The sequence below is a fragment of the Neodiprion virginianus genome, chromosome 3 (genome assembly GCF_021901495.1).
Source record: "Neodiprion virginianus isolate iyNeoVirg1 chromosome 3, iyNeoVirg1.1, whole genome shotgun sequence".
NCBI lineage: Eukaryota > Metazoa > Arthropoda > Insecta > Hymenoptera > Diprionidae > Neodiprion > Neodiprion virginianus.
This window is the reverse complement of record NC_060879.1, coordinates 37,075,314-37,095,510: the sequence shown is the minus strand read 5'-3', so window position 1 is coordinate 37,095,510 and position 20,197 is coordinate 37,075,314. Positions and strand designations below refer to the sequence as shown.

General features: G+C 39.6%; 1 protein-coding gene across 7 annotated transcripts in view; it reads right to left on the bottom strand.

The window, feature by feature from the left end:
* LOC124301226 (KH domain-containing, RNA-binding, signal transduction-associated protein 2-like) overlaps positions 1–20,197 on the bottom strand; it is a 69,147-nt gene that overhangs the window by 19,315 nt on the left and 29,635 nt on the right. For all 7 annotated transcript variants that reach the window (XR_006907426.1, XR_006907427.1, XM_046756025.1 and 4 more), the window contains exon 2: positions 11,884–12,005. Coding sequence is in view for 5 of the 7 variants with exons in the window: in XM_046756025.1 (XP_046611981.1) it covers positions 11,884–12,005 (122 nt within the window). In the remaining 2 variants the exon portion in view is untranslated. The remainder of the gene's footprint in view (positions 1–11,883; positions 12,006–20,197) is intronic.

Here is a 20,197-nt window from a genome sequence, read left to right as displayed (position 1 = left end):
ACACGATCCTCCCTATAAATTCGTAGCTACAGATTAGAAAGTTCCAACTTTAGGGTTTCGCATTTGATTATACTTGGAACCCTCCTCCTTCCAACAACCGTACGCAGATTTAACCGCTACTCATCTGCGTTTATGCATATGTATAATTCTACAACATACGTGATACAAGTCAAGGGACAACAATTCGTTCGTTTTTCGTCTGTATTTCGGAATTTCACCCCTTTTGCGCGGCGCCCGAAACAACAAGAGCAACGTGGTGCTAGGAATAGGTACGCTTATAATCGGATCTCGTAATAATTTCCGTACCTTTCCTCGAACGCGAATGTAATTTTTTTTTCTCTCTTCTATATTCTTTTTTCCGAAACTAAATCAGAGTGCGTTGTCCCCCCGAAATCCCACGAATGGGAGAAAAGCAATTTCGTTTTTTTTTTTTTTTATTTATTTATTTATTTTTTTTTCGGTCGCGAAACAAAACGAAGGGGTGACAAATTCCATCAGACTATAATATAAATTACTCGAGTGCGTCGGTAGCACGAAATCGGCGCAGGCGAATCCCTGCAATTCGATTTGACGAGGAGAATTCGAGGCTCGCTGATTGTGAGTGAGAAAAATCAATGCGAGGAAGAGTGCGATGAAGGGAGTTTAAGAATAGGGAAAATTCGACGGATCGCATATACGGCGAAATACGAGTAGAAGAGAGGAAACTGCGCGCGAAGGGTGCGAGTGAGTTAGTACAGGGTTAAGTGATCAGTCGTGAGGAGGGTGGAGGAAGGCGAGCTGCACAAGCGGAAGTGAACGCGAAACCGAGGGAGAGAGAGAAAAATGTATAACTGATGGGGGCAAACTTCATTAAAATTCCGGTTCACTCTCATATTTATTTCTTTGTCTCTCGGTTATCCGCGTGCAATCCGTCGGTCCGTTCGTCAGTTCTGGAATTTTTTAATTATGTTGTTCACGGCTTGGATTTCTGTTTTTTTTTTGAAATTATTCTCCCCATTTCTTTTTCGTCCCTCTCTTGCAGTCGCCTCTGCGCAGTATTATTATTAATGCGATTAGAGTTTTTTTTTCTTTTTTTGTTGCCAGTTTTGTCGTTTATTCCATTTCCACTCTCCTGCACACAGCTGTTATATAACTCTCGTTTTCATCAGTTAACGAATCGTTAGTAATTTTATATCGGAAAATGTAGAATAATGACGAAGGTGTAAAAATTCGCAATCTGAGTGACTGCGTCGATGCTTGAAATGTGAAAAGCGAAGAGGAATTGGTAACGACTGGCTGACCACAGCGTTGCTTGTTTCACTTAGCTGACCGGGCGAGTTGGAGGCTGACGTATTTTTCGCCTTCAGTTTTCCTGTCAGGACGTAAACGGGGTTGCGATATACGTTTATTGGAAAAATGTTTCCCGAACAAATGATCTTTGACATGTGATTCATCGTTGCTCCGCACTTTGGCGATGAAACAAAGAATTGTCTGTGTTCTTTCGGGACAGCAATTGATCACCGCAGTTCTAATTCTGTTCACAAGACACGAATTAGATTTTGGGAATAATTTTTAGTTCTTGTTATTTCAATTATTACTGCAGATGCAAAGGTAATCTATTATTACGCTTTCTCGTCAAATCAATTAACTAATATTTATATTATAAACGATATATTAAAAGACTGGTTTTATTTCGGCCATTATTGTTAAATGTATGCGATTTCAAAAAGTCACGATCATCCGTAAAAGTTTCCATAAAAGAGGTTAACTCACTCACAATGACCTCTGAAACGAGCTCCTGTACTGTAAGTTATTTGCAATAATTTTGTGATAACATATTTGATTTGCGTTGATATTCATCGTTGATAAGCACGTAGTGCAGAAATTGTAAGGGTAATGACGATGGGCTAGCTACATGATATTAAAATTTAATAATAACTATTTAAAAATCAGAAAAATCGATAAAACGGCATTCCAAAATTCCATTTAGCATAGGAATAATACGAAATTTTTTTCACAGTTTCAAACGTAATTCGAAAACGCGAACTCTTTTATTTGAAATACGATCTAGTACACTAGAGTTGATTTATAGGTTAAAAAGTCTAGAGTGGAGGAATTTTGAACAAACGCTCGTAAATTCTCGTGATCTGGTTAAATTGGATAGTATCTTTTTTCACTCTTTTTTTTTTTTTCAAAAAGCCGGAAGCACAAAAACTACCACAGTCGCGATATAAAAAATTGGTTATTGATTTATCCGAAATAATCATCGCTAACGTGATAAAAAAAAAAAAGAACGAATCGAGTGCAGTCTCTGCGTTATTCGAGTTAACATAATAATACCTGTATAAATTCTACCACAAGTTTAACAATAATTTCCTCTGTAATTTCTCTGATAAAATTCTATTTTGATCGTCAAGAATAACGATGTAAAATTATTCGGTGCTTGGTTCACTGAAATTGTACGACTTATGTTCTCGATCACGTGGAGATCGGGTATATGTAATATATATATATGTATCAGAGATTTTCGCGCGAAAGAAAGCTACTACGTATACGTGTATAACAATGATTAATTATAAAGGAAGACAAGGAAAAGTTGTGGCGCTTCAAAGTTTAAGACAGAGCTGTAAAAGCAGCGGCGTCTTCTTCAAAGACGTGAAATGATTCTTCATCCAGTCGAATTAGTATTAAAATATTCATATTACAGAGGGTTGGTTGAGGGTAACCGGCATGGCTGCTTTTTGATACAAGATTACAACGCTTACGTATTTTATAACGTTATACAACGTACATATATTTCGTGGTATAATAATTAAAATGATATGAAACGGTTTGCAGAATCCTGCAGTGCCCGCTTTAGAATGCACACGCATACATACAGCGGCGATTCTCACAGTCGTCGGAGTAAAAGTTATAATTAATCAAGATTTTCGAGGAAGATTGAATTCATCTCGCCTGCTAATTAATGCCGTCAGCTCGACAGCGATACGGAATTATCTTTCGCGGTAATCAAGATCTTTTGTCAAGAAAACCGGCTCTCTGTCGGAGCCTGCATTGTAGATATGTACAATATTCGTATATATACACGATTATTTAAAGGCGTAAATTCACGACTACTACCCGACTCGGGCTGTGATTTCACCCTCGTTCGTCCATCCAACGCGGAGGAAACCGCTCGAAGTAAAATACGCCATTAGTTGTTTCAATTATTTCGCCTTTCCCGTTTTCCTTCTACCTATAATTACTTCGTTTTAATAAAACGTCTTTGAAATCTTATTAGGCGCGTCTTGTTTCATTGTTCGTATTCAGTTCTGCGACGAGTACGCGGATCAGGTATATATATATTCAAGAAATTTATCTATAAAGCTTACAATTAAATTCGTAAACCTAAATACTTCGCAGGAATTCGTGTAGTCTTTTATTATCCAACAATTTATACATAAGTCGAATAATGACGCGAAAATGAATTCCTCCGTTTCTGTTATTAAATTTTCACTTTAAACTAAATGAACGTTCGAGTATATATCATCCTGTACCATTCACAGCTCACGTCATGTTTCTTCCGTTCCTTCTTCTTCTTCTTCTTCTTCTTTAGCATTTGGGTACTTTTCGCGGTTCCGATCAACTTTCCAACGAGTTTAATTACAGTGTGGTTTATTTTCTTTATAGCCCGTGCCTCACGTTTATAGGCATATACATATAATGTATATTATACTTACACCACGGTCTTAATACGTATTCGCTTTAATGATATCCTTACCCTTCTTCCACTTGGGAAAGAGAACATCAACTGCAAATCTGTTTACACGTCTATAATAACGGTCATAACTTTTATGCTGATGCTTATAATATACGGACACGGTGTTTCTTCGATAAATATCATACATCGTTCAATTACAGCTAAATTTGCTGTGCGTAGTGTTTCAAATCTGTCAGCACTTAGCCGATTGTTCTGTGGTATTTTTTGACGAAATTTATTGTCATAAAATCACAATACGTTATACTTACGTGCGTGTGTAAACGTGATTTGTAGCGTTATATGGAAACAATCTTACGGGCAGTTTCGGTTTGCGTCACATGCACAAATGCAAAGCAAATGCCAGAATGTTTTGGGGAGTCCATCGTGCCCCAGTCTCCCCTACAGCTGTGTCATTTGGTAAAACATTGATAACGAGTAAGCGAGCGCACGAGCACAAAAACCAGCTACACTAGGTATCCGACCCCGAGCGAGCTTTAGCGAACGAGTGCTTTTAATTTTATACATAGTATTCCATTATTTCACAACAGATTTTTGGGTACGTATAACACCTTAAATAACTGCATGGTTACGCATATAATCGACGTACAATTGAGTAATTCTGCGTTAAGTTTCGATACCTACAGATGGAATTATTGTTACGATAATGAGCTGGGAAAATGAAAATTTTCAGGAGGAAATACCAGAAAACGATGTTTCCGAGACTATGGCATCATTAATATTAATTTACCCTACAGTATATATTTATCATCACCTTTACGGTTCAATTGACTGCGTATCAATCATTTGTCTCAAGGTGTAAATTTGATATATATAACGGGATATAATAATAATAATAATTATTATTATTATTTTTTAAAAGTCACAATGTTATTTTTGGTAAATCACTGGTTGTAAAACTGCGTTTAAAATTCAATACTGAAAAATTTACAGTAACGTACGAATTCTTTCAAATATGCTGTTATACGAATTTGGGAAATTCCATCATTTAAATACGAGTGATTTTTTTATTCTACGTAAAGTTCGGTACAAAGTCTGTCCAGAACTCTAATAAATTAGTATTTAATAGCCATTCAGCTAATTGTAAACAAATTTTTCACATCTGCTATTAGCAAGGTTTGACGGTCTCCAAAGCGTTTTTACATACTTCTCCACAAGAGTGAAGCTTCTATATCACATCCATGATATCGGCATCACCTCCTCGGCACCGTCGAGACGATGCCATAATATTTCCTTCCCCCTGACTTATGCTACGCGCGAAGAGCATCGAGAAACCACTTTCGAGCATTACCCGGGGCGGATGAAATAGTCGGCCTTTATTATAACGATATTGTTACATCGAGGTCTAGAGACGCGTCGGGGGTTGAAAATAAATTGACTCGAGTGAAACGACGGTTTCGCGTAACTCGCAAAGGTGGATTTATTTCACCATGGGTGTATTAAATTACCGCGCAGCGTTATTCCTTAGGTATATCTCTATGTGAAGAAAGGGGAAAGGAAATCTCACCAGCGTACATGCATAGGTATATATTCGCAGGCAGGCAGCCTGCATCCATTACGCAAAACCGTGTGAAAATAGAAGTTGACGCTCTAAGAAACCGCGAAGAGAAGACGACGACGACGACTCTTCGCAGAGTGCTCCGTTGAAATATTTACTTACTTCCCCATCTGTACAAACGTATAAAATATACACATATGCCCGAGCCGTACAGGTGTACATGCATCCTCGTACGACGAGCGAAGACAACGACGATTCGAATGGAATCCTCCGTTCCAAAAGAGAATTTGATACACGCCGAAGAGTGCGGTATTCCTTCGCACATATTATTCCCAATCCTCGCGCCCAGGTTAAATTTAACAAACGCGTGTACCTTGTGTACCTTGCAGATTGTAAAATCAAATTTTATAAATACTTTATATCTTTAATTATTTCTCCCCTTCTCGAGGTTACAAAATGAGTACGAGAGTGAAATGAAAAGGTGTTTCAGAATTTTTTATCATACTCAGCCAGTGTGTGACTGTAACACATACCTAACGAAGAATAAAATCTAATTGTGCAGTAATAAAAATATTACGTTATTAAAAAACAGGATCTTTTATTATTCACAAGCACGGAAGTGATGATTAACAAAAAAATAAATAAAAATCAAGGAAATAGCGCCTAGAATACTGATAAAAATATTCAGAAGCTTGATAACATAGAGCTTGATTCGACGAATCATTCGTTATTCACGACTCGAGTTGCGATAAAATGTCATAGAAACAGTGCTAAATTAGTCAAAGTGCGTGTAAGTATAATAAAATCTGAAACACGGGAGACTTTCAATATTACAGCAAGTTGTGCTACGTGGAATGAAATTTGTATCTTACGGTAGACTCGCCGCAGTATGACGAGAACGATAAGAATAGCGTTAATCATAAATTTTCGAGGAGAAGATAGAGGGTTGCCTTCGCCGCGTTCGCCCAGCTATATCCGGCTGTATCGGGCAGATTACATCGCGCAAGGCTTGCAGGGTTCTATCTCCGCGTTGTTACCCGACACATCTTTATACAGACATACCTACACACGTGGATAAATAGATAGACAGATACCTGCGGACATATAAAGACCCTTGCCACTTCGGCAAAAACGTTCTTGATTTATTGCTGATTGCGGTATTTGAAGGAATTTAGGAAAAGCTTTCGTTCGTTTATTCTCATATTGCTATACACATGTATACCTGTTACCGTATACTATATACGCTGCTTTCTGACCAGCTATCCATCATCGCTTATACAGCTCTCTGTTCGAGAGAACATTCGACACTATAATACCGGATCAAAATCTTTCCTCGAGCAATTCGCCGCCGCTGCTGCTGCTGCTGCTACTGCTACAAAGTATGATTGAGACGAAAGCTTGGCATCTTTCGATTTCATTTCTAGTACAACAAGTTTTTTCTTCTCGAGATCGGACGCCAACATCTTTCACGATTCGGGCGTAACTTGCAATTAGTGAGAGCAACAACCTCGGATGAAGACTAACTGTGTTGTTTTTAGATTCCGCGAATAAGTTCCCGGTGAACCAATTTCACGTTACCTAAAATTTCGTTCGCGATGGTTCGCTGCACTGATCAGATCCACGAGTGAAGATGCACGTCATTTTTACTGGTCACTGGCGATGAAAACTGTTAGAAATATCTCCGTTATTATCGGGACAATCATAACCATATTATTTGCTATTTATATTCCCTCTAGTTTTATTTACCAAAGATTCATTTCCCACGAGCAAATACGTGGAAAGTCTAGTATAGCAGCATCGATAGGCACCCACTGATTGTCTGGGATCAGGGAGAAAACCGGTATATTACTACCTAAACGCTACGCGAACCGACAGACAATGTACGAGTATAAATATATATATATATATAGATAAAATATATATAGATATATATAGATATAGATAAAAATACACACACACACACACACCGTACTATCATCACCAAACCAACCAATCTAACAATAAGCCGAGTAGTAAGAGAGGCAAGAGAGTCACGTAGAAATAATTATTGGATTGATCACGTGATCGGAATACAAGCTTACGTATCAACTCTTCTCCGTCTCTGGATTCGGTGGCGCGAAAAGATAAGATCGGGAATAAAATTCACGTTTCAGAGATCAATCAAGGGTATTCGTCGTTCCGTTAGATCTGAAGTTTATCACCGATAGAATCCATCGAAGAGAGAAAAGTGTGCAAAGTGTCTCCCAAACAGCATATTAAATTCAAAAATGAATGCACTTAGAAATATTTCATTTGTTTACAGTAACTAGAAAAATTCAGTAAAACAGATATCCTTGAAAAAGGTGTTTGAATATTGTTGGAATTACGAAAAACGAGGTACGCGTAACCATTTTGCATTATTGTCGATCCTTTTTTGGTAACCGCAGCGCAAAGTCAGTTTCTGAGGCTTACTCTGCTTTTTTACTTAAACAAGGCTTTAACATCAATTTATTGTTGCACAAGCATTAAATTTTCGCAACAGTTGCAAGAAAATATAGCAACAGTGATCGTAATGAGAATGAACAGTAACGGATACCAGACTTTCCGGTAACAGCTAGAAAAGTAATTTTAATTTTCTACCTCGAACTATATTTTTCGTTTGTGGTAAACAATGAAAATAGTTAAGGACTGAGCGGTAACAGGAACTAAAAATTTCTCTATGTGTGGATATCCAAATTGAAGACAGTTGAGCGGGATCCAGGAGATTAAGGAATTCCCGTTTTAACCTTCGTACTTTATACTTGTTAAACTGACCCCTGTACCCGCACGATACAAGCACCTTGAACGTCATACGCGCGGTGGACGGTATAATTAAAATTTCGACGTACACCGGAGCACAATTTATATAGGTAGTTATGCAGGTACATAGAAGTCTGTCTCCGCGGTGAAATGCGATGTAGATTTATGCATATGAGAGGAGAGATTTTCAATTTACGAACGGAATAATATAATGTGAATTGCGAACGAGTGGACGAAGCGAAGCGTGTGATCGAATCTGATGCATCCGAAGGCGCGGAATAAAACACGTTTTCTCCTTCCCTTTCTCTATTTCTATCTATCTCTGTGTACGTATGAATGAAATAATATAAAAGATCGGATTGACAAGAAAATTAACTTTGTATTATATTATGAAAAATCAGAACAGTTGCTCCTCGTCGTTGCTTGAGTATAATTTAAACGTTATAAGTTTGTATGTATAACGATATTGATGTATATAAAAATACCGTACTTTTTATATGGTCTGTTTTTAATCATATCTACGAGTGAAATGTCAATACAAAAAATAAGCATTGAGTGTAAAATTTGAAGCGCAGTTCACAGCGATTAACCCTAATTGCACTGAGAAATTTTTAGTTCCGGTTACCGCTCAGTTTCTAACTATTTTCATTTTTTACCACAATCGAACAATATAGTTCGTGGTACAAAATGAACATTAATTTTCTAGCTGTTACCGGAAAGTCTGGTATCCGTTACTATTCTTTCTCATTACGATCACTGTTGCTATATTTTCTTGCAACTGTTGCGAAAATTTAACGCTCGTGCAACGATAAATTGACGTTAAAGCCTTGTTTAACTAAAAAAGTATAGTAAACCGAACAAACTGATTTTGCGTTGCAATTACCAAAAGAGGATCGATCATAGCGCAAAATGATTACGCGTACCTCGTATTTCGTAATTCCAACAATATTCAAACAGTTTTTTCAACGATACCTGTTTTGCTCAATTTTTCTAGGTACTATAACGAAATTCTTTTCAGTGTAGTCCTTCTGGGTGAATTTAATCCCAAAGATTTTTCATTCAAACTCTTCGTAGAGTTCAGGAATAGAGTTTCACGTGTTTTTTTTTTCGCTCAAAATCAATTTTGTAGAAAAAAAAAAATTCCGCGACATTTTTTTTCCGTTTTGCCTCAACTTTGCCGATGTTTTAAAATATTTAAACAATCAATTTTGGCTAGGAAAACTGAGAGAGCTTTTTCATGCGTTTTTAAACGATACGTAGATATTTTTTTTTATAATTTTAGAATTCATTGTTGAAGCAAGATATAATTTTTTTGGAGCTAGAGTGAATTTCACCCGGTGTGAGTTATGCGATTCTATTGAGGTGTCACCAATTAGGGTGAATCGAAACGCGCAATTCTCTTGCTACATATGATATCCCTTCTGCACTACTGCAAACGGTGTGCAGCTAACACCAGACAACGATAACGTGCGACTAATTACCACCGTCGAGTCTACGGAGACCTGCAGAGTGCAGAATTCTGGAAACGGGATGTGCAATATTGCCAAAGTTACAGTTAAATTAAAGAGCTTCGGTTGCCTTCAATTAGACCGGAAGCGATTAGTTGGCAAGTTGAAAACGCGTTTACTAACCTTATTTATCAGAGTATCTACTCCAGGTGTTTTTCAGGTATCCCTAGGGAATAGACGTTCCGTTTACATACATATTCTCATTCGCCGAATAAAATGAAGTATTTGCAAATCTAGCGTCTGCATTTTCTATTTATCAGGTTTGTATGCAGGTAAAGAAGAAATATGAAAAGATAATAAAAAGAAGACAAACAATGAGATCCCTGTAGAAATAAGAATGTCGAGGGAAATTCGTTCGAGTTTCGAAGTAGTTAGATATATATATATATATATATATATATATATCATAAATTTCAGACTTGAGCAAATCGTGAAATACGTCTTTTTTTGCGTTCGTTCTCGTTCTCTTCCCACTTTCTATCTCTCCCTCTCTCAATTAATTTTATCTCTTGTTAGACACGGAGTAGTGCATATATACCTATGCTCGAGAGAAAAATAGGTATCAGCGGGAGAGATTTTTCACAATGACAAAGACATCGCTATAAGTAACATACTACATTCAATAACGTAATATTAATACAAGCTTGAAACAAATCGATTGCTCAAAACGTAGGTGCAAGAAATTTTTACGATATATAACTTGTAAGCTCCTGCAGCTTTCATTCCATTGTAGTATCAGGTATTATCGTAACGAAAAATATAATTGGATGGGAATATCCGCTCGTCTCGATCCACGTCTGCGTGTAGAAATTTACTTAATAATAATTCTTGACTATAATGGTTGCACGAGATATTGAAACCAAACGACGAATCAACTTTCATGCACAAAAGAGACAAAAATAAATGAACCAACTCTGCATCGCAGCTAACGAGCAGAATAGCGAATGAAAACTTTCGGGTAGCCATTAGATATAGATTATATACTTTAAAAAAAAATTATATCAAACGTAGCAAAGATAATAAATCATGACGAGTGTTTCGATCGTAACATTACGATGACGTAGTTTTACAAAAGTCTATTCATCGTCGACAATTCGATATCTTCACAAAGTAAAACGATCTCTCAAAAATTTGATAACTTCTCCATACACAAAGAAGCTCGTAATCTCTATAGCAGGAAAAAAGAGCGGTAAACTCTCATGTATGAAAAGGGGTAAAACTTTGCGAAGAATTTTTGAGCACGTATCCAGAAAGTTGCCCGGCAACAGCAGACAACAATTTCACACGTGTGTCGATCGGTCAAATCAGATATATTGTATACCGTAAGATATTATTAACGTCTAAAAGCTCGGCAAGGGCGAAGCGAATCAGTCATGCGAGAGGTACAGTAACGGCTTGGAGCGATCGAAGGCAGAAGAAGAAAAGAAGAAAATAACAGCAGAGAATCCAGAGGTGGATAGAATTCGATCAATACAATAATTTACGTGCGAATAGGAATAATTCATGTGAAAAGATCGATCGATCGATCGATGAATTGTAATCATTCCACCTTTATGGTTGGAAGGGTATTTTTTTTTTTTTTTTTTTATTTCGATTCAAACCCGTTCACGGAATGATATAATATTTTTAACGCAGTTCCATCGTCGCTCAATGATTTGAAACCATTCGGAACGGACACTAAAATTGAAAGAAAAAAAAATAAAAAATTTCACCTTCAATTCGACAAACATTTTTTCATTCCATTCGACGACGCGAAACGACGTTACGATAATAACAATAATAATAATGTGAAATAATAAAAGGATACTGTGATATTCAAGACTTTTTCAGCGTACCTTGTTACTGCCTGTGCATAAAGTAGCAATTTTCTTACGAGCATACAAAAATCCCCGGGTAATATTTCCTTCTCAGCCCAACCTCGTTACCGACGAGACGTTTAACGAACTCTTCGAGACGAGTTAATCCTTAATTTCAACGCGGACGAATGTCACCGAGTTGGCAAAAATCCTGCAGAGATGAAGATGAGAAGACAAGGGAAAAAAAAAGAAAAAAAAAAAAAGAAAAAGAAAGAAAAATATTCTGATGGCGCTAGCGCGAGTCTTCAGTGACAATTTAGTCGCTGTTTCCGAAGACTGCGATTTTCATCAACATTGTACAAATTACACATGCCTACAGACAAAGTTCAAGTACAGGATTATTCGGGCTCGGGTATTATAAATCGTCAATTCGCGCATACCTCGTAAAACGGACGATTAAAGGTACCTTATCACCATTATACCTATGCACACGGAACATAATGAAAGCTGGAAAAGCGATGAGGGATTCGAGCTGATTGCGATAGAGGATTAATAGAATATTCTTACCTTTGGATGCTCACGAACAGGCACCAGGACCTTGACCGCTACCCTTATCGGTTTTTCTCGATAAATGTCAACGTACTTCGGGTCTCTCAACGGTTTCCCAATAGCTTGTGTCTTTTGAATTTCTGGAACAAAAAAAGGGCAAACAAATATTATTTATTCCCAAGAGATCCGTGCCCGGCTATCGATACGCGATTCTCTTACACGGTTCGCTACCTTTCTCGGCGCGAATCCGGTTTACCTTACGTGTGTACCATACGAATACCTTACAGGCAGCTCTAGTAGATATAAAATGTCGACAATTTTCCCGCGTCCCGTTCGTGCGGTTTACCTGTTTATCTTTCGAGTTTGTTACCTTGGCTGGTCGTTTGTTTCCTTCGAGGTAGATTTATAGTCGGGTAACCGGACGACACCGAATATCTCCTTCTCTCTCGCTCTCTTTTCTCGCTTTTTCTCGGCCGTACAGTGTGCCGAGAAACCGAGTGTATATATAATTTAATTAATTTTCTACATTTCGCACCAGAATTCCTCCGTAATAGCAATTAAAAAGATTTCTCACGACTTTTAGCTTTAGCTGCATGAAAACGCGCAGTATGAGGCACGTAATCGAACTCTGAATACAACTTTTCATGCGTGACATATACCATCACCGGCAACCGGAAAAATATTGTCGAATCGAATTGTTGCACCACGAATGTAATTTCAATCCATGGACGGCAATGGTGATCCGGAAAACGAGATTACCTGCAGCGTGGTTTTCTATAATCTCTGCGATAAATTCAATCCAAATCACGAAGATCAGAAAGAAAATCATGCGCGGTCGTAATACGATCAGGATAAACTCCCGCCGAGGCCTGAGTAACGTTTTTGAAACTGACTTGGAGATTGAAAAATCCTCACGACGTTCACGTGACCGAAAATATAGAAGTATGGAATTCAAAACCAAGTTACGTACGAAGCGAGGAGGTTTCCCTGGATCGTTTCACAGTATAAAAATCGAATCGCGAGATTCTTACCCACCGGCGGATAGTGGGCATCGGTATGGAGTGTATTCGGTGATACTGCACGGCACATTCCGCCGGGGGATCAGGGATGGAAGGCTAAAAAGTGACCAACCAACAGCCTCGAATACTATCCATGCAACACGACAATGGTTGATCAGGCACAAAAGGTTCGCTTTAGCGAAGAGGATACCCCTGCAGACGTACGTCAGGATATCTAGGTGATGGTGATGGTGGTGGTGGTTCGCTCCCGTTGGTAGCATCCTCGATAAAACTTTGTGAAAGGCTCATGTTTTGCAGCGAACGTGAGGCCGAGCCAAGATTCGACTCGCTTCTCTTCCCCCTTCTTTCCTCCCCCGCCACACCTTGGTATTGCATTGTGTTCCTGATATATCTTTGCCGTATTATCAAGCATCCGACGCCACCCGCTTCGCATCCCGTCGTTTCGTTCGCCGCCGCCTTCTCATCCTCGACTTTGGCTGGCCAAGGCAAACGGTTCGAAATAAATAGAAGGGCCAGGTAGCTTACGGCATGATCGAAAGTTGGAAAATGTCGAGATCGCATTGTAATATAAGATCGCATGTAATTCGCTGCACGAAATTGTGGAAGAAAAACTTTTTCACCGTCCTCCGATACATCGATTTATAGTTTTTCCTCGTCACGTTTTGATTCAACTATTTCTTCCGAACTCGGCGTTGATGTGACCCTTCAACGACGCAACGTCGAACATGACGGAGCGTACGTGGCGTCGATTATTTTGTATTATACTTATATCATCATGGGTGAAAAGACTCCAGAATTCTGATTAATCGACTTACCGCTCGCCATACTGTTAACCGATCAGAAATCGGGGGATCATTACGGGTAACGAGATAACCCGATCGGAATAAGAAGAAGAAGAAGAAAGAAAAAACGCCCCGACTTCTAAACGTCTGATCGACTTACCGAAAAATGTCAGGCTTATGAAATAAATCTTATCAGCAGCTGATGTTCTTCTCCTTTATTTTTTCTCGATGATATAAATTCTGACGTTAAGTATAAAAGTAGAATGCTTCACGTACGTGATTCGACAGGCTTTCACGTTATCGCTTTTTTCAGTTACAATATCACGAATTATACCGTTTAATTAAATCATTCGAGCGGCCAGCACGTCGTCAACTTATAATTGTCTCGTTTTGCAGAGAAAAAGAAGGAGCAGCAAGAAAAGAAAGGAAACGAGCCAATTCGCAATTTCAGCGAGGCTGTAACCGAAGAATTTCGGCGAAGTCATCAAATTTCGAGCAGTGAAATTTTGTTAGAAAAGTTAAATAAGGGTGAAAAAGTTTAACATTCTTTTGATCATATCAGCGAACGCTTCTCGATCGCGCGAATGTCGTAGGATGTAAAATTCTCTTCAGGCATGGGACAACAAAATACCGAAACTCGTTCGAGGTTCGCGCGAAACAAAATGTACCTAACAAGGTGTAAATATATATATATATATATTTATTTATTCGCGGATGTAATGAATATATATATAGACACACGCACGCACACACACACACATATCAAAAGAAAATCCCCGAAAAAAACAAAGTTTCTCTTTCCCTCAAAACGATGTTTCGAACCTTTTTTTCGAACACGAGTTTAGACCGAAACAATTCGTCTCTTTTTTATTTCATATCTTGTTATCTCTCAGAGGTTTTCCTTGTATAGTTATACAGGTACCTGCTGAAGAAGCAATTTGTCACGCATACGACGGTTCAAAATAATATAAATGTAAAATCTCGAGTCAAACTTTTTCACGACGCCCAAAGGCATCCGTATGCGATATTAGTTTTTACGAAAAGATTCAGAAAAAGATTATGTAGATTTCGGAAATTGTTTGAAGAATGAAAGAAAAAACAAATTTAACCTTAAAGCTATACCACACGTATACAATAATTAATTAGCCAATTATTCAAACAAACTATAAATCGTAAAGTAGTTACGGGAAACCATTAACAGCCGTATAAAAAGCTTTGCAGCTAATTGAACGATATGCGTAACCGCTTTTACGCCCAACACGTAACTGAATAATAACTGCTCCGAAAAGCCAAAATCAATACTATACAACGAACTCAAACGGAATGTTCAATCCGAAACAGAACACAGTGTTTCACCTTTTTCTGGTCTGCATCACGAGTTGCTCAAATATGCTTGACGTACTGTACACATCGTTATAAAATATCTATGTATCCACCGATTCCGCATAAGAAAGGTACTTGGAACGCTATCATTTTTCTCAGGGTGCTTCAAACCGTACGATATTGGGTCGTAAGGTTGAGACAGCGGCATGAAGAAGGGCTGGCTCGAAAGGTTGTAGGTGAACCTACCTCAACCCCAAGCTCGCCGAGAGATTTCAGGGTAGATTTTCACACGGACTATAGATTCTCATGAGCCGGCGCGCCGGTCGACGAACGGCGGCGAGTATCGGACTTCCGGTGGGCATCCGAAGTCGATGGGGCCGATAGGAAGGTGATGCCGAGATATACGCGGTCTGTATTGTCTACTCAATTATTGATAAATATGTTCCGCGTTTCGCGTTTCCCAGAGGTCGGCGAGACGTGGACGTCGGGGCCACAGGGGGCACGGAAGATATCGGCGTTACCGGGTGTCTGGGGTCGCCACGAGATCGGGGAAAGCTGGAAAGCTGGAAAGCTGGAAATCGAGAATAATGATAGTTGCTCGAGTGTTTTATTGGCTCCCGAATTTGAAATACGAGGGTCCGAAGGCCCTGGGTGTGTATATCTCCTCCTCTCCTCCTCTCCTCTCCTCTCCTCTCCTCTCCTCCTCTCCTCTCCTCTCCACGCTTACTCTTCTCGCCGCCTCCTCTTCTTTTCACCGAACTCAACAGAATAGAGCAGCAACCGCGCTATCTGCGAGTCATATATTCCGCGACACAGGACACAGATCTTCCCTCTATTCCAGCTCTGCGCGTAATCCCTCATGACCCGGGGCTTTCACGGTGGCTAAAAAGCCTCGGGTAACAAAGATTAGCGTTGTATATAACGCGGATGATACCGCGCGAAATAGGGAGAAGAACAACCTGTGGAACTGAAGACTCTTTTCACCATACCGTGCTGCCATAAATGTATCGTTGAATTCAACCCCCCGAAAAGGCAAAGATACGCGGTACCGTCAAGTTAAGAGATACGTCGTCTCGGCGCCCGTCGAAAGGGCCAATTTACTGCCGGCCGACGTTCTTTGTACGGGGTAGATAAAATAAAATGGTTAAAAAACGAGTCTGTCGGGATGCGGCGTGTGGCTTGTGGAATTTTTGTCAATATTCTTAAAACGACACGTCGAATAAGAATCACACCGGGACTGCATACGAGTTATTTTTAAGACTCGCGAGGAATTTCGTTGGTTCAAAAAACGCGACAGCTTTCTCGACGCTGCGCGTCTCTTCTCGGAGTTCATTTTTCTCCGAGATGAAAGAAAAAGAAACGATGAAAAAAAAGAAATACTGACACGAGGTTCCGAATACCTCTAGTAGACGGAACGGCAACCTCGATCAAAAATAGACTCGTCATTCGCTTCGACACTTTCGACATTTTTGTCTCAAAAGAGAAAGAGCCTGAAAAAAATCATCTATTGTGCATTTAGAGTAATAACAAAACCTGTCAAAATTCGTCCTTCGCTGATATTGCTGTAAAACAATAGCGATAAAAGAAAAATGATCGCCAGCTGATCGGACAAAGTAATTTACCAAGTCTCTTTGGTAATTGGACGATTCCTCTTCTCCTCTAGTTAAAGCAGGAGAAGTAGAAGCGCGGGTAAGTAATTCGTGCTAGGTGTGATTCGGGGTAGAGAGAACGCCTAATTACCAGGGGTTTGTATTCAATGGTTTTCTGGGAAGACGCGCGATTTTATGCCAGTCGATAAAGTACGCAGTGTAGAGATACGAACAAGCCTGGGTAGAACGTTGTTTCCCAGGCTGTATCAAGTTTCTCGTTCTCGTTTTCTGCACGAATTGGCTAACGATTACAAGTAATTACGCGACGCTTTGTCCAATTCGTATATATAAACAAGAAAAACCCAGTGCCTTGCTTCGAGAGTGATTAACCTTCCGGCAATTGGATGGAGCTGTAGAAACATCGATCGGGAAAGAGTCTCGAAACAAAGACTCCGGCAAAAGTCAGAGAATAAATTGGAAAGGATCATCCGAGCATCACGGGACAATGACGAGTTAGAATTTAAATTACAAATTTCGAGTAATGAAAACACTCTGCCTACTTACGGAGGGAAAGAAGGATGGATATATTCACCGAAGGGTAATCCCTTTTCCTTTTTCCCTTTGGGCAAAACGTTAAACGTTTCGTGTTAAACTCTCCTCGGCTCTCCTCCCCACAATGTACATACTGTGCCTGTACGATATATTTACTTTTTCCTTGCGGATACTCCATGGAAAATACCAAGCTGTCGCAAAATTGCGATAAATTTTCGACAATGTTTGTTACGCGCAACGTTCAGCTTTGTTGGAATACAGACGCCGGAGGACCGTTGCCGACGTTGATGAAACGTTCGTCAAAAGTGATTAACGCCCAGCCCTTTCCCTGTGCATCTTATAACTCTACGGTGGTTTACGGGTATGGGTGTCAGGGTGTAACGCTGTAGTCAGGCTGGCTGTCCCGCCATGTCACGCGATTATACGGACGGGCAAAACTACTTGCGCTTGTTTGTCGGAGAACAAGACGAGAGAATCTAACAAGCGACAAGATTGATAAAGTCTTCGGGTCTGGACGATTCACCGTGGATTCACCTTACTTGTAGTATCGCATCGTCGACAATGTTTTCGGTGGTGAAACCTAACCGATTGTCGAGTAGCTCTCGAGCTGAGCACTTCAAAATAAAACGGTTTTGCTGAATTAAAATCAGTTTTCAATTTTCGATAAAAAAAAAAAAAAAGATGTATCCGTGCCGAGAAATTTGGATTGGTAGGCAGGAACAGCGACGTGCGCGTAGATATTATGTAGATGTGAGGAAAAAAAAATTTTTTTTATTTTTTTTTCAAATATAAAAAAACAATAATAATAAGTGTAGCATAGATTCGCGGGCTGCTGGCAGTTCGTGTTGCAGGAATTTCGAATAAACTCGGCGGGTCTTTACGGTTGACAGGAGCTTTCCTCTATGCAAGAGTTGACGTACGAGCTTCGTAATTAATTCCGTGTCCGTCGCCTCTTTCAAGAGGGGACTCTAGTTTCGTGGTTCTTGTCTCTCGCGAGATGCATAACCGCATTCCAACTTAGCGTGGATACAACCGTGTACACGTACGTCAAAAACCGTTGGAGCATCCAACGGCATCCAACAGCCTGCATCGGCCCATTTTATTATAAACACATACTTACGTGTAAACGAACAAACGTATCAAACACAATGGCTATCAATCTTGGCTGTGCAGACAAAGCGGAATTTCTACTATTCCGTTAATTTATTCAAAATTTGACAAGACACGCTTATTATACTTGTGCACGAAGATCATAATATATCGCCACTGCAACGGAACGTGACGAAAAGTATCCGGAGACAAACGGATGAAAATACTTGCACTGTAATGCGGAAAATTAGATCGCGCTGAGCGCAGACTAAATAATCATGTGAAAAAGTGCATGAAAGTTTTTTATCCTTTCCGTAGAGTAAATGGCAAGTTGAATTGAAAAATCAAAAGAGAACCGCAAAAAATCATCGATAGATATCGAGGCCAAACTAATTATCCTTGATATCGGCAGAAACGAACTCTTCAAAGATATCTCCGATCCGTAACTGTTCGGTACAATCAACGTGTCCATTGATCAGTGTTGTTAATCGATTTGGACATTGTCCAGATCGCAACGGCGCACGTACGAGGAGAGAAATATAGTAAAGAGAGGTTCGTTCTGGGTTTATTTTCGCTCCACGCTCGATTTCGTTTGAAAGTAAGGCGAACAGGTGCCGATTCTTAAATCGTCTCTTATGGTTGGAATAAATTGCAACGCATCTGCAGGATGCAGGACGAGAGGAAAGTGCATCGGGCGATTGCGAAGGAGAAACCGAGTCCGAATTGTTTGGCTGCTGGTGTTGCTGGGACTTGAGAGCACCCAGATGTTTCCGGATGTAATAATTAGATCGGGCTTTCTCGTATCTAGGTTAACTATTAAAAGATCCTAAACACAGAGTCAAGAATAGTTACCGCAGCAGCCCGCGCGTTACGAGAAAACGGGGCTAGGGTGAATCTAGTTACCGGACGTTTAACTAGAACGGTTTGTCATTCAAATACGCACCGTATATATTTCAACCAATGTGCAGTGTATAAATTATTCGAGAACGCGCTCTTAATCATTCCCAGAACGTTTGTTAAACGACTTTTATATCTGGCAACGAAACCGCTACAGAGCTTCATGCTACACGGTATAATTCTAGCAGCCGTCTTACATGTTATATTACTCCACCCACGCTCGAGAAATTGCCGATATCTTTACTCATGCTCCCCGTCTTACGGAGAAGACATTTTTTTTTGGTTTCAGTTTTTCGTTTTTTGATGGTTAATTAGTTGATTACGAGTACAGACAACTAATCGTTCTCTTTGCTCGTTCTCTGTATCGCGTCGCGTGATCGTTACAAAAAAAAAATGTAAGCGGTTGAAAAAAGATTCGTAAATTGAATTCTCGTATCCAGCCGTCCGATACACAAGTTTCAAAATACTTCAAACTTGGGGAAAAATTTCAACGAGATACATATTTCATCAGATTTCCGAAAGTTTGAAAAGAAAGGCGGACACGGTATAACGTACTCGGAAGATTGTTATTTAAACATCCAATATCGCGAAATCGATATCCTCTCCAATCCATATCTCAACACAGGCATACCGTATATCTTGAATTAATTTTCGGTACATAACCGAGGATGGCGTATAAGCGTAACTTTGGGGAAAGGTATTTCATACAACATAACCGTCGTTGTATATATACCAACGAAGACATAAGCCTTAAGGGTGTTATTTGTTGGCACACTTACGTCGGAGCAGAGTGAACAACTTTACCTTCTAAAGTGAGCCGCAGAGCCCCCGCTGCGCGAAGATCGACCAATCGGGCAAAAATATAGGCATGTGAGAGGGGGCGTAGTGAGGTGGCAAGCAGAAGAAGACGAAGAAGAAGAAGAAGAAGAAGAAGAAGAAGCGGCAGCAGCAGCCCTTTTCTCAATCCCCCCTCAAGAGGAAAAAGAACGACTGATTGCGAGTTTACGTTTAGAGACCGTAAGACGAGAGTGTTCGACTTGAAAATTGAGAGAAGAGAAGAGAACAGGCTGAAAGAAGAGGG